A 15,726-nucleotide genomic window follows, 5' to 3' on the forward strand; every position below is an offset into this window, starting at 1 on the left:
TGATTAATATGTTTTAAAGGATCACATGGTTTTCTTTCTCCTCCTATTTTCTTCACTGGATGCCATTATTATGACAATAAATTGTGCTGTGAGTGGCTCAATAACGGCAAAGCAATTGTATATACGTTTATACAGTGTGCACCTTGTTATTTGTTTTCTTTGCAGTGTAATAACAATCAAAAGACTAAAATGGGCAGAACAAAACAGTGAAAGCATTTGGAATACTGCATTTCACACAATAACCACGAACTGCACTTGGATTAAATAACTCAAAATGTGGATGTAAACCTTAAATGAAGTCATAACTGAAAAAAAAATGTAGCTCAAAGGAGATTAAACATCATGATAATGTCAGTTAAAGTAATTTCAGGCAAGAAAATCATTCATGTTTTTGTACATTCTGTAAAATATAGAATCATTTTTATTTTTTTATTTAGTTTATTTATCGGGGACTATGTACAAAAAAATGAGTCTTAAAGAAAAGATGCTTCATACCAGATTTTAGCTGTGGCGAGTTTTCATCTGCAGTCCCCGGGCAGGAACACAACATATTAATACATATTTACAAATATAACATCCAGTAAAAATGTATAACATTAGCAGTAACCATTAAAATGTAACACCTGCTTTCATAAAATTCCTACAGATATTAAAAATGCTATGGAAGAGACTTCATGACTTGCTTTTGTGTGAATTCTTACTGCATAAAACCCTTACCAGTGAAAAAAAATAGCTTAATCCCTATTCCTTAAAATGTTTTTTAATAGAAAGTGGACTGAGTAAGACATGTTAAATCTGTTTATATAAAAAAATGCTGCAGGGCTTGTGAAAGCTTGAGGTGCATCATAACAGTATTGCCAGTGTGTGTTGTAGTTTTGTAATTTTGGCAAGACCGTGCACTTTACTTTGAACTGTGATCATCCTGAAGCCGGTCTCACTTGAGAGGTAATTTCTGCAACTTCAAACCTTTATGCAGATCATACCATGAGAAATAAAACACAGGGTGTGTCTATTCACATCTATACTCTATAAATCAGCTTTGGCAGTTGGTCTCCACAAATATTGACTCTGTCACCAGTTTTGTGTCAGCTATTTCCAAAAGTTCTCAAAGTACCTCTCATTTCCCCTCGCTTTATGAGCTTTACAGTTTGCAAAGTAGATTTTAAGTGGACGAAATCTTCCTATTTTCAAACGACCTCTCACATCGCTGAAATTTACTTTTCATTTAGCAGTGCATAAAAGCTTTGGGCTGCAAGTCTTTTTTTTAAACCATTTAATTTGCCACTTTTAGTAACATCTATATTTCTTCTATTCTATTCTGCTTCTTCAGGTGCTGTTGGACATTGAAATAACTTGTGCAGGATTTCTTGAATTTGATACCATATTAGATCATATGCACATAAAACTAGTGCAAGTTACAGTATCTGTATTTTTCAAGAAATGCCCAGTGGCTCCAAAATATGTTTAAGCATTTTTGTTGTTGTTGTTGCAAATGACACATTATATTGGAGGACGCCAGCACTCAGTAAGTCATCAATTGTGGGAAAAGATCCATCCATCGTCAATACTGCTTTGTCCTGTTAAGGGTCGCAGAGTCACCAAACGATGTCAACCACTCGCTGGGAGGCAAGAGTGCTGACCACCGCACCATCATATGGCCTTGGGAGAAAGACGCTTTTCCACGTGGAGGCATTTTTAAGTTTCAGAACATGAAATAGATTTGATTTTGAAGTTTTTATCAAATGCAAATGACATTTAATTATGTTTATTGTGTTCTACATTCAAATAGCCACTATAGTGTCTGGTAGAATGATCTAATTCCCAACAATACGTATGTGTGCCCTATAGAGAGTTAAGAAAGACCCTGGCAGGATTTTCACGTCTAAATTTGGTTAGTTGATCTCATTCTTCAGAAAAAGAGAGCTTAAAGCAAAGGAGTGGAGAAGGGTCTGATGATGACTATGATGCTGTTTCTACGCTCTCCAAAAGAGGCAGTACGAGGAGAAAAGACTTCAATATTTTCTATTTCTTCAACTCATTTTTGGAGTCATGTGAAAGAAGTTTGGCGGTTTATCATCCACATTAAAACTGAGTTTAGGAACTCAGATAAATTGAAATAAATGTTGTTTTCCTGTCACCTTGCTGAACGTTGTTGTTCAGTTGTCACATTTGGCCAGACTCCTGATGGAGTCTAGATTCGTTTTTTTTTCTTTTTAACACCACATTTCATTTCAAAATTTAGAAAATAAGCTTTAGAATCAGTTTTAAAGAGTTTAGCTAATCTTTGTTTTTATCAATGTGGTTCTTCAGAATGCCTTTTAATATCAATGTTTGGGGTTTGCGTGAATTGTGAGACTTTATTTACACAGGTGTGAATCAAATATGAGAGGATTTGTATACTTTCCTGCACTTACAGGAACTTTTCAGAGCAACCAGTACGGAACACTTAAAACATGACTTATCCGTTTAACTATATTGGAAAAAGGCAATTCCTCGCCAATACAATCTTGAATATGAAGTCATTGTTCCTCTCTTTGACCGTTTCGTTTCCAGTTTCTGTCGGTTCTCTTCCTCTTTTCAGCGGTCAGCTGTGCCATCGCCAGCGTCTCGCCCACACAAAGTCAAAAGACGGCACTAAAACGAAGGAGTCCTTTTTGTTTCGTCGTCAGCCCTTCAGCACCTTCTCTTTTAACAAGTCCAGGATGACCTGCCTCTCTTGGCTCTCGAGCTCGAATCTGCGCTCCCTCTCTTTCCTCTCCATGCCCAGACGTTCCCTCTCCAGAGCAATCTTACCTGAGGATGACGGACGGACATGAAAATCTGCACGACAGCTCAAGTCTAAACATTTAGCTCCTGAATTTACTTTGTTTATTAGAGTAACTCTTTTATAGGTTTTTTTTTGGGGGGGGGGGGGGGGGGGGGATTTATCTGTGAGAAGAAATCTTATTTTAATTATGCTTCATCAACTGTTACAGTCTGGTAAGAGATATAAACATTTCACAACTTCGGATTTTATTTCCTTTGCAAAGAATTGAATTGAAATTTAAAAAATGTAATCAAATCATATCAACAGGACTGCACCTGAAATCACTCTTCACATTACTCAGGTGGAAATGATGAACATGAGCGACACATCGATTTGAAAAACAAGAAGTTACTGTTTCCACTTATTGTGTTTGAGTTCTAAATAAAATGTAAAAAAAAAGACACATTTCACACACATTATTTCAAAACAAATCTAGATCTCTTTTAAGAAAATAAAAAATTAAGTATTTGACTTCAGTGCAAACTTACTCCTCTGAATCTCCAGTTCTTCCCGACGAAAGGAGAGCTCCTCCTCTCGAAGTCGCTGCTCCGCATCAGCACGTTTCTCCAGGAAGCTGAGAATCTCAGAGTAGGTCTGGCAGCAGCACTGGCAGGGACGCTTGGCTGTGGGTGCTGCCGACAGCGCTGCCATTTCCACCTGCTCTTCATTTGGTTCTGTGGTGAAGTGAGCATTTCCTGGGAAATACACGCAGTAGGAAGGCGACACAATGAAGCCAGTGACTCGCCTTTCCTCGGTTGTAATTACTTCTTTTTTTTTAATAATACCACACATTGGGTTTTCTTCAAAGATTATTAGCACATGCCTGCTCTGCGTTATTCCCTACAGTTAGTTGAATACGAGGTTTGAACTCCGGGATTTGACAGAAGAAGTAAACACAGAAGGGGAGGAATCTTATTTGGGCGGCACCAAAATCACAATCTTAAGTTAGAAAATGCTCATTCCATGTCGACGGGAGGAGGCACGTAACCGCTGTTATTCCTGCATGACTACAGCTTCTATCCGATCAAGAACTTTTTATGAACAGTTTAAAGGAAAAACAAAGTTTCCTGCTTTGTGAACAAATAAATGATTGTGATTGTATTGTTGCCACTGCCTTCTGACAGAAACAGGATGAATCGAGAAAATACTGCAAACATTTCGAGAGGCTTTAAATAACAGAGAGAGAGTGGGTTTTACCTGTAGCGGTGGTTTGTGTCATAGTGGTGTTGGGTTTTTCTTGTTCTGGCAGACTGAGCTCATCTATGCTTCTGTTTCTCTGTTCATCATTCTAAGAAAGACACGGACAAGATGGCTTTAATAGCAGTAACGACATGGAAAATCAGAATTGTCAGAGCAACTGTCAGCGATTAGAGCTTCAGAAGCAGGAGCCATGCTTCTAATCACTTCAAAAACTGTTTTAACAGGTCAGTGTAGTAAAAGGGCTTTAGTAATACATTAATAAATCTATTAGTATTATAGAAGTACATCCCAAAAACAACAGAACATCAACCACAACTATGTCTGAGGAGAATCTTGAGGGCTACTACATTATGGCCTTCATGTTGATAAGTATTATGAAACATACACTGCATGTCTTAAGCTGAATTACTAAACTACATGAGACAAATATTAGAAAAACCACCACAGTTGAAGCCTCTTCAATCTTCAATGTGTTACTTTTTTTTTTTTTTAAGGTTAGATTAGCTGAGATATTCTCTTTATTGTCCCAAAAATGGGGACATTTTGATTGTTCCAGCAGCCAGTAGATGAAAAGAAAAGAATATGAAGAATAAATAAGCATTTAAAACTGTAACGATGACAACATTAACAATACAAATGCGTAATATATTACTGTGATATAACTGCGCCACCATAGTTAAGAGGCTTGCTGAAAAAAAAAGCTCCCATCATGCACCATATTTGAACAACATGCTTCCTGTGTAACAGACAATTTGGTACATGGGACGGCACTGAAGTCCTCATAAATGCTGTATGTGTGGGATTTGTCGTTTAAAAACTCGGCTCGAGAAACACTTCAGGACCACTGCACCTGTTTTACAAGCCTCTGTGTATTTCTTTTTGTAATATTGCATGATTTGTTGTACATGCATCTTGTTTTGTTGTACATCCTGTTGTATGCCGCCGCTTGACCAAGTTGTCATTGAAAATGAGAACGATTTCCCAACTAACTTACCTGGCAAAATAAAGGTAAAATTAAATTTGCTGAGAATTTTGAGTTTATCTGTGACTAAATGTCCCCAAGAGGAGAAGAAGGGGAAACTTACAAGTTGATATAGAGGATGGATTGAAACTAAACTGAACACTGGCCAGCTAATAGTTACTGCACCTTTTAAAACCCACTGAAAGCAACAAAACACTCAACACAAAGAAATATACGTCCTACACGAATAGTGAGATTCCGGTTTACATTGTCCATAAGAGTGATGCACCAGTGCGAAGACTGACCTGGTACTTGACACCCTCTCCACTGGCCACAAGCCCCTTCTCCACCTCCAGTTCTAAAACCTCATAGAGCAGATCCTCCTTTTGGGCGTACAACCTCTCTGTGCCAAACCTGAGCAAGGAGAAATAAATTATCGTGATAAGTCTCCAAGTCATCGTATTTCTACTTCAAAGCCATTATTTCCTGTGGTGAAACAATACTGGCTCTTAATTCCGTACATCTGCTACACAATTCCTGTTGTTTGAACCAACCTGCGCAGACTGGGGAAGTCTTGTTTCTTGTAGTAGTCCAGCAGCAACATGGTCCTCTCGCGGCACCGCCTGGCATCCACCTCAAAGTTCTCCTCCTGCAGGGCAGCAGTGACCACCTCCCCCACACGGGCCCAGATCCGCCCTGGCTCACATTAATGGGTTCATACACATCTTAAAACAATAGGAGCTTGTCACGCTGTGGACAATTTAAAAAAAAAGTACTTTTCTGTTCATTCATCCTGCAGAGCACGAGTTTAAAGTTGGCGGACTAGTGTTTTTATAGAGCTTACCTGGCTCTTTAGAGGAGAAGGGGTTCTGGGAGATAACTTCCTGTAGAAGAATGATGTCATGGCGGGCTGAAAAACGAACCTGACGCTTTCGTGGAGTTGTTGACTGGCAGGCGAGGGAATAACCTGAAGTCAAGAAGGCAGGAGCACAATGGAACAGAGCAAGACAGAATAAACTCACCAACTTTTACACTGAGGTATTCTTTCTATATGTTAAAGTTGTGCATTTGTCATGTGACCACCTCTGTTATCAAGGTAAAGTATCTGATCATGTGTGATGTTCTCTATGAACATGATCAATCAAATCAATTATGAGCAATATGGTGTTATTCAGAACAAGTTACCTTCTAACAAAGTTTTTTATTTTTTTATTCCTAGCGATCATTAGAAATATGGTTAGAATAGAATAGCATAGAACAGAAATACTTTATCAATCCTCAGGGAAAGTTTTTGTTTGTTTGTTTGTTAAGAATAAAAATACATATACTGTAATACCAACAGGTATTGCCTATTGGAATAACTGGTGAATAGCAAAGACACAGCAAAGCAACACATGAAAGCAGTCTTGTTACACTTTAAAATTAAGAGTTAATCTATTATCATATAGATGTGTTTAAAAAACAACCACAACCTAAAAACGGAATTTGGTACAGATAAGATAGCGTACTTTTCAACAATAACTACATTAACACAAACATGCCCATATTAATAATTAGGCAAAAATTTAAATACAAATATCTGAAAAACTATCAAACAAATCCGAAAATACAAAATTAATTGGATAAGTTCTCCTAAATACCCAATTCAAAGTAATGTTGCACCAAAACCTAATTTCTGCATAAGTAGTATTGAACTGGCCCAAGTTAAATGAAGTAAAACCTAAAAAAAGACCGTGGTATTTTACCAATAATAAACTAAAACATCAATAATAAAGTGGGCCTGTTTAGAGGTATAGACGGTTAAATATCGGCGCACAGCCGCAGCAGCTCTCAGCATAGACATAATAAAGAGTCGACGCCGCACAGGCTGCCGCGGCGCAGGAAATACGGCCGCCATCTTGGTCCGGTCGTCAAGCCTGCAGCAGCAGAGAATTCAAGGTGCCAGGGTACCGTGCGGAGAATTTCAAATTTCAAATCGGCGGACAGTTGAAGGCAGAGCTCGGGGTATTACCTTTTTTTGTATGTGTGTATATACGGACTATATGGATATTGATTTAAGTACGTGATTGTACACGTGTGAAGTGCCATATACTTGAATTGATTAATTTAAAAGAAATTCTAGATTTAATTCTGATCAATAAATTGTCTATTGTGTTGTATGTTACATATGGATTTATAATGTAATATTATTTTTCAACTTACTAAAATAGCTGAGTAGTAAACAATCTGCTTCTCTATCACATATTAGTGAGTGTGTGTGTGTGTGTGTGTGTGTGTGTGTGTGTGTGTGTGTGTGTGTGTGTGTGTGTGTGTGTGTGTGTGTGTGTGTTGCATTTTACAAATCACCTACCATAAATCACAAATTAGAACATTCTGTTATTGTTTAGCCCACTATTAACATTAATCAGTTAAGTATTCAGCGAGTTATGATTGATTAAATGCGCTGACAATTCACTACTCCTGCCAAACAGATGAGACTGAGCAGAGCGGGCGACCGGACCAAGATGGCGGCGCCACCGCTCACCAAAGGGTAGTATGCGGCGTCTATTCATTATAACGTCTATGACTTTCAGGGTCTCACTATTTTAAGGTACACAGGCTTTAACACGTTTTAACAGACACGTAGAAGCCCGCAAACAGCTTGCAGGCCATGGCAGCCCCTCACAGGACAGTGGCAGCCCCCTCCCCGTAGCGTCACAGGCTGCAGCAGCACAATATAATGCGTCAGAGGAGGAGGAGCGTTAAAGACACGCTAGAAGGAGACGTTTCTAAAGTGGTTGAAATACGCCATTAGACGTGGAGGTTGATTTTGTATATCTCACCGTTGTTGATCGGCACTTCCACCACCACCCGCTCCATGTTTACGTGTGGTAAATCCGGGTACCATGTGACGCGCCGTTACACGTCCCCCCACCAGTACAGGTTTCCTTCTGACGTGTAACCCAACTTGGCGGGGAACCGCAGCGTGGCAGACACGGAGCTGCGCGTTCGTCGTCTGACCACCAGATGTCGCCAAACACCCGGTCAATTCAATCTCAAGTGGCTGAAGGGACAGCGTTCACTCCGGGGGTGTCAAACGTGAGGCCACCCCGGGGCCCAAGCGTAAAATGAACATTGTCCTGTATATACCAGGGATGAGGAAGTTTTAACAAGAGAAGCGGACCAATCTGAGAAATCAATAATGAAGCAGTGATCATGAGCATCAAAGCCATAGGTGAATATCCAAAAACATGCACAAAGGCTGCAAAATTCTGCAACTAGAGGAAGTGGCATACCGAGAATTTTCCGGGCGGTCACTGCAAAGTATTCACCAAAGACAAGAGGAAAGAGGAAGGCCATTAGGTCTGCAGCTACTTTTGCCCTTGACCTGTTTGGCACCTAAGGCATACAATATTATATGATCGATAACCTTTTAGTGTCAGAAAGAGAGTAGGATTCTCCTCCAGTCGCTGTCTTTAGTGGAAACTGGAGGAGGAACCAGGAAGAACCTCAGAGATGACTGCTTCTTACAGGTTATAGTTTCTGGGGCTCGTAAGGCAGAGAAAGACAGGACAGAGACAGAGAGAAACAAACAGGCAAACAAACACCACAACATCAGACAGCAAGCTCTTCCAAATGTGAATTGCTGGAGCAGAAATTGAGGACAGATCGTGGAATTCCAGTCAGAGATCATGCAGGAAGGTACAAAGAGAGGAGAAGGCAGAAAACAGAAAGAGGCACATCATGTTAGTAACTTATAATGGTGATACATGACTGTATGGAGAGTTAGACAACCAAGTACTAACCAAACTGAGATCTGGTTCCTCAGGAGGCTCATAGCCAAAAGCTCTGCTACTCATTCTACTTTTAGAAACTCTGGGAACATAAAGTAATACTGTGAGAACAAAGTGTTCTGCTGGGACATTATGAGACTAACAGCGCCTTGTGATATGAGGGTTTCTGATTGTCTAAGGTTTTGTATGTTTCAAGCATTTTTTTGATTCTCGATAGTGATAATTTATGGCCTACTGAAAAGTTGAAAAAGAAAAACCCATCTAATCTGACCCAGGAAAGACAGAAATGATGATTATCTGAGGCCACTGTTTGATAACTGTTCCCTATTGCTAAATGACTGTGTTATTTATTGCTGAGATAAAGGTAGGAGTCTTGTTCAAGTGTGTAAGTAACCCCAGTGCACATTTCAAGCACCGATGTGGAAGAGTCTGCCTCTTGATGTCAGCTCTGCCTGACCTGTTGAAAGCTTTTTAAAGTCAAAATGAAGCTCCACCTGTTCACTGTTTCATTCAAGCCTTCACCTGTCTTTATTGTCTTTTGTGTGTCTGAACTATTCATAAATGTAGTTTTATTTTTGTCAGTTTCATTTAACTTTCAAAATGTAATTATTATTATTATTATTACTTATTTATTGTGGTTACCGTCTATGTATTACAAAGGCACAGTCACACAGAAAAGGTTGTGAGGGACACCATTTTCCTCACTTGCACGCATATATAACGATGAAAGATTACACGATTTTTTTTTTTCCAGCTAAGATGCTTGGTCTCAAATGCGATTAGTTTAATTAATTTGTTTGACTTCTCATTATATAACTTGAGATTATTGTCTGTTCTCATTACTGCAGAACTTCTTACATCCTGTTAGTTTCTCCTCACTGTTGCATTTATGACGCTGTGGTATCAACTGACCAGCAGATGCCCCCAGACGATAGAAAATAATTGTTTTCTGGAAGTCCCTTCTGGTGCTCTTTCTTCATTTATTATCATTTACCTCTGCTGTGCTGCAATCCTCACCCTTATAAGTGAGTACTTTAATCTCTTGTTCATTCAATCACCATGCTGCTTTTGATAAAGAGGGTCTTGAACTTTGTGGTGTTGAGTGATTCTTGAATAGCCGTGGTAAAGAGAGAGGCCATGTTATTAATTCTCATTAGTGAAACAGTTAATCCACTCTTATACAGTACATAGTACAGACTACAAATTAAAATCTTAGACTGTACGCTTACGATGTGAAGGACCGTTGGACCTGGACTTGAATCATAACTTCAAAAATGTATCATTAGGCCAGTCGTGGAATTCCTGAAACTTCTTTTGTTGTGCATTTATAAAACAGTATTAGAGAATTAGAAAGTGCAAGTATTTTCTACTTATGATCTCAATTAACATCACTTTGACAAACAAAGGAAATAGCTCATTATTATTCCATTAGTTTGGAGTTTTCATTACGGTTTCAACATATCCAGCACTTTTCTAAAAGCTGTGCTCGGTTGTACCATTTGACAATATAATAATTTTAATAATTGCTCATTTATTTAACTGTTTTGGACAGATAAACAAAGGGGAAAAAAATCAAATATTCAGTTTTTCTTCAATAAATAGTCACAGTGTCTTTCAATGCATAGATAATGTGAAATGTATTGCCCTTTATCCAAACACCTCCAGCTCTTAGTTATTTTAAAGCTACCTAACCTCTGATGAATACTGAAAAGATTGTGAATGGAAAGAGGAAAGAAGAGACAAAAACAAATAACATAACAAAATTTAAGAGGGTGCAGATTGTTTCTGATGAGAACTTCACATTTAATGAATCAGAGAAACACACGTCGACATTTTCTGTTATTTTGTCACGAATGCATTGAGTTTCTATTGAAGAAACGACAGGGAAGGTTAAGCTGCTTTAACATTAAACCAATCATGTCATTGGAGCATTTTGAGGGTAGATCAGGAGGAAGGGATGAAAGGAGGCATGGACATATTGAGAGAACGTCTAAGGTGGAACTGACTGAGTCAGACACGATTCATCTCTCAAAGATTAAATCTGTGTTGTTTTTTGTTTGCCTGGTTCGGTGGCTTCAAGAGACAGGTAATGGAAGATGGCAACCTTCCGAATTAAGATGATAGTTCTGCCCACGCTCTCATTACCACTGACTGTAGTGTTAAATACTGCAGTCATTTAAAAAAAAAAAAAAAAAACAGAGAACGGACAATTTATCAGTCAAGAACACAAATGCATGGGTGGTAAGATAAAAATACCAGAATTGACTACCAACCAAACAACCTGTGATTATCCAGTAGGAATCATCTCTACAGTAGTGCACAGGACATACGAGGCAGCAGGCACACAGACTTCAGTTGTCTGTACACCAGCAGCTGGTGTCCTCATTGCCTGGATGTCAGTTGACTGTTAATTAGCCAGGGCGCACAGTCCCGGCCCTGCTGGGATCAAAGAACTTTTCCAGTAAGTGCTCCAGAGCCAATCGACCACCTCAAGACCAACATGCAGCAACCTGACAACCATCGACAATTCCTCCTCTACACAACAGGACACTGTTTTCTTCAAGCATTCTACTACTTGCAAATTTATTGTCCAGAGCACTTTGTTTCTAAACAATAATAGACATTCAATTTGCAAGTAGTAGATTTTTTTTCTTCTCCTGGTAGTCAGGAGGATATATAAATATATAAGACCTGTTGTAGGAAAAAAAAATAGTGTTATTATACTTATATTCTCCTCCATGCAGACTGCATCACTTCATAGGTGTGTGAAATATTACACCAATAATCACATAACCGGTGAGGTTTTTTGTTATTTACAAAGAAATATACAGTAATGTAAGCGACTTTTGGGAATTGGTGGTTATAACTCTTGCTTTAGTCCAGGAAGGTTCTTGTTTTGTGGGTTAAGGACCTTTCTATAGAGGGTGTATGTTCTCCTTATGCATTTGTGGGGGTTTTCTCCCATGGATGGATGGATGGATGGATGGATGGATGGATGTACTGTACCATTTGAGTTGTAGTGGTCATCACTATCAAATCACAGCAATAAGGTAAGTGAACGATGGAAGCCCATTAGACAGGAGTTTTGATGCTCTCTCTGACCACCGCTCTGATTTCCCTCATTTAAAAAAAATGCTTGTCAAGTTAATTATTGACTTTGAACGGACTTTAAATACAATTATGTGCATGCATGAGTATCTTTTCTTGGTGATGGATTCACAACTGATGGTGTGCCCTGCCTATCAGCTGGTGTTCTCAGACATAGGCCTTCATCCACTTGTAAGCACTGTTTGCATTATAGTGGATATAAAGGATGGATGGTATCCATGACAACAAGTGAGTTTCCAAGAAATATTCCTGCGGGTGACATAGACCAATAAATAGATCAAAAGATTCACAGAAGACTCATTGAAGTCAAGTTCATTTAATGGAGTCGATGTTTCCTTAAAACCTTTTGATGCCTCATGTTGTGTTTGCTAATATCAGGACTTTAATTCTGGAAGATTTTTTTAATGAGGGTGTAGCTCATGAGGTGCCGTTGCAATAATCACCAGGAGACCACAAGGATACTATGACAATGTTGCCTAACAATACGGGCAATTTACCAATCTAATTGGCAATCTTTCTTAAAAAAAATTAAGATATTGAAGAAAGGATTAAATTAATAAATGTTGCGAAGAATAATTTAAGCTTTTGTCGAACCTTCAAACTTCACAGGTGAGAGAGGAGAGTTCATCTCTCAGTACATCAGAGGGAAAACACTTGAAATAATCCTGATGCTTGGTGAGTTCTGTGTTCGGCCAGAGACTTAATAGAAATAAATCGTTGCAAGAGTCAGAGTGTCTGCCTCACTGGATCTGAAAAGCCGGGAAATAATCACAACACTGAGAGGTGTGGCGTTTCCTCACTTGTTTCTGGGATGAAATGAATTCCCTATGGTGCGAGGTGGAGACAGAACCAATCAACCACTGACAACAAGATCATTGTAAAACCACATTGTGGTTCACAGATTAACACCGATACAGTCAGGGCGAGTTCATCAGTTCGCTGTAAAGTCGGCAAGGTCGAACTTCCCAGTGGGAAACTTGCAAAATGCATTTTTCCCACTGGGTAAGTGGAAGGTTTCAGACCACGAATCAGGTCTGATATCCCCGGCAGTGGTTTTTAGATGTATTTTAAACATGGAGCTACTCGTTACATGCACAACTGAGCTATTTTCATCTTATTTTAGTTTTTTCCCATTATCCAGGACCATAAATTTACAACCTTCCCTTTTAAAAACAGTGAAACAGGTTTGCTTCTTGTGCATATCAAGCTTTGTGCCAATGGTTTTAACAATTCACACATTAACATTTAACATTCATCTGTACAGTGAATGTCCATGAAAGACATCCGGAACTTCACCTTATTAGATGTACGAGATCACAATCTTGTCTAGACTGATAATTGTCCAAATTTCCAGGCGCTTGAATGCAACTGATTTATTTAAGGTTTTTATCATTACTTATGAATCTTGCATGCTTTCATATTATCATCATCATTGTTAACACTTTAACCTTATTCCAGGTTCACAGTTATACTGAGGATACTGTTCGTTTAGCTTTTCCGGTGTGGAAAAAAGAAATCTCCTCATTTCCAAGCTTTGCATTCTTGCTTACACACAAGTGGGGTATCTCACTAATTTACCAATGAGTACTTCAAAATATGTCTTAAAGAGATTAGGTTCTACCATCATTTTATAATGCTGATGGATATGGAAGAAAAGGTAAATTCTGCAATCAAATATGGAATTTGGAGTGTAGCTACTGTCTAACGTCTGATTCAGTTTCTTTGCTGTGTATTCAAAGTAGTCAATAATACCTCAAATAACACTGTTCACTTCATCTCGGAATGCAGTACAAAGAAAGAGTAGCAAATTAGGAAAGCCTTTTTTCAATTTTAAATTAATATCATTTGCAGCTTTAATTGTTAACACTTAAGAACCCCGCATCCCTTTATTTATCTATTTTCCCAAAAGCAAGTCCCAGGACGTCTCCTCTGATAAACCTACACCTGGTAAACTTGGTTTGTTATGTGACAACCAGATGAACCAAGAAGTTAGAAGTCTACAATAAAAGTCACAGTAACCATGGCAACGAAGCAGCGACAGCTACTGTACCTCTCATTATCACCGTTGTGTTCATAGGCATAGAAACAAGCACAGGTTTTGCACGACTTCACTCACTCACGCCCCTCGTTCATTATCTCACATACAGTTACAGATACTCATTTGTGCCGTCTTCCTGCAGACACGGCGCCGAGCCGTGTGAAAGCGATGTAAAGGATTATGGCTTTTGATTGACAGCCGTGCCCTTTTCACATGGTGTGTACTGAGATCTGGTCTTGTGAGGACTCAGTGTTTCTACGAAGGATGACTCACCGTGGAGATTAGACCCCCCCCCCCCCCCCCCCCCCCCCCAACTCTGTGCCCTCCCACTCGCTTTTTCTCCATTTTCTTCACCTCCCCTGCTTTTGTCCACTTCAACCTCTCCGCTCTGTAATGTTTTCTCCCGCTTTTGCAACGCTCCCACATATGGGAGACTCGTTCGCATCCGTGGGGATTTTCTTCTGTGGAAAATTCTTCAATCCTGGTTTGACACGTGCAGAGCTCAGCCAGGGGCTCAGGCCCTCCCTCCAGCTGTTTTCAACTGTTTCTTTTATGTATAACTGAGAAAGCTGTTGAACAGAAACATGACACACACACACACACACACACACACACACACACACACACACACACACACACACACACACCCTGGGAAAAAGAACTGCTGATTAGATGAAAGCCTCAGTCAGGAAAATTTGATTTATTTATTTACGGTGCAGCTCAAACATATAAAATTTGTATTATCTGTGTGCAAAGCTCTTCTATTTAAAAGTTAGTATTTATCAAGTCAATGGATGTTTTCTGTCGAAAATATTACTTGGCTACAATGACTGTGATGTGAATCAATAGCTCGTCAGTCAGGAGAGTGCATCGTGGTTTCCTCATAATCACAGAGTCTCTCGACGAGGACGTACTAATAAGGTGAACATCGCTGTTATATTTCAGTATTGCAGTGACTCACTAAAAAAAGCTGTCGGCACTGTGTCTCTCTAATGATAACAATGCTCCATATTGGGTGTTTTTTTATTTGTTTTTTAACAGATAAACAGGTGAAAAAAAATCAGCTACCAACATACAAACAGCCGCTGACAGGTCTAATAAAGGTAATCTAATGATTAGGCAGTGCGACTAATACATCTATATTTGTGGATACAGGGTAAAGGCAATTTAGCCCCTTTTTTATGTCACAATTTCATGTGAAAAAAGAAAACTTTTGTTTAATTTGCGATATATGTTTACATGACAAAAGTGTTGCAAGTGTTCCTTGTTTGAACAGGGAAAATGCAACTTCTCTGAAATGTGGAGTATGGCCATACGCTTGTTACAATTGCAGTCAGTAGTTTTTATAGAGAAAGTCAACAGTATCAGTAGCAGAAACCAGAGTGTTGCTTTTGCCGCTCACTGTTTTCAATTTAACAGCGCTTCGCCAACTATTTCTAAATTTACTCTCATCTGCATTGGTGGAGATGCATTTTTTTGTTACATGTGGGTCTATATTAACAAAAAAGTAAAGCTTGAAAGTTTAAAATCATAATATTCTATGCATGCATTATATAAAATACTCCTCCAAACATTTTCACGAGCATTTTCATTGTTTCTGGAAAAAGAAGAAAACCATTCAGGCCATAAAGAGGAGTGAGTTAGTTCAATGTCGAGCTTTCTTCTCCCGTGAATATGAGGTTAATGGAGTAGTGAAGCAATGCTTGGCTCTGGAGCAAGACAGAGAGAGACAGCAGCTCCGAAGCTCGTCAACTGTTTTCATTGGAGACAAATGAGCCTGAAACTGACGCTCAGTAAATGGAACTGTGTAACGGATTATAAAACACTTCATCACTTGTCA

General features: G+C 39.0%; 1 protein-coding gene across 2 annotated transcripts; it reads right to left on the minus strand.

Annotated features, from left to right (window-relative positions):
* Window positions 1-395: 395 nt before the first annotated feature.
* Window positions 396-7,964, minus strand: LOC308109560 (uncharacterized protein). 2 transcript variants are annotated; one of them, XM_080463206.1, is made up of 7 exons: window positions 7,790-7,906; window positions 5,812-5,934; window positions 5,522-5,663; window positions 5,273-5,381; window positions 4,004-4,094; window positions 3,295-3,501; window positions 396-2,793 (listed from the first exon to the last, which is right to left on the minus strand). In XM_080463206.1, the coding sequence occupies exons 1-7, from the start codon at window positions 7,824-7,826 to the stop codon at window positions 2,666-2,668; spliced, it is 837 nt and encodes a 278-aa protein (XP_080319332.1). In that variant the 5' UTR covers window positions 7,827-7,906; the 3' UTR covers window positions 396-2,665. The 2 variants fall into 2 exon arrangements, with proteins under 2 accessions (XP_080319332.1, XP_080319333.1); XM_080463207.1 differs by having other exon boundaries at window positions 1,729-2,793; window positions 3,295-3,480; window positions 7,790-7,964.
* Between the last annotated feature and the right edge of the window lie 7,762 nt (window positions 7,965-15,726).

The sequence above is a fragment of the Lipophrys pholis genome (genome assembly GCF_963383615.2).
Source record: "Lipophrys pholis genome assembly, chromosome: 5".
NCBI classification, from domain to species: Eukaryota; Metazoa; Chordata; class Actinopteri; order Blenniiformes; family Blenniidae; genus Lipophrys; species Lipophrys pholis.

What these genes read in the sequence shown, in the direction of transcription:
- LOC308109560 (XM_080463206.1), bottom strand. Translation starts at nt 7,826, where the DNA reads ATGGAGCGGGTGGTGGTGGAAGTGCCGATCAACAACG. An exon ending in CTTCTCCTCTAAAGAGCCAG is followed by an intron (nt 5,664 to 5,811) that starts GTAAGCTCTATA and finishes AATGTGAGCCAG; the next exon opens with GGCGGATCTGGGCCCGTGTG. An exon ending in GACTTCCCCAGTCTGCGCAG is followed by an intron (nt 5,382 to 5,521) that starts GTTGGTTCAAAC and finishes CTCCTTGCTCAG; the next exon opens with GTTTGGCACAGAGAGGTTGT.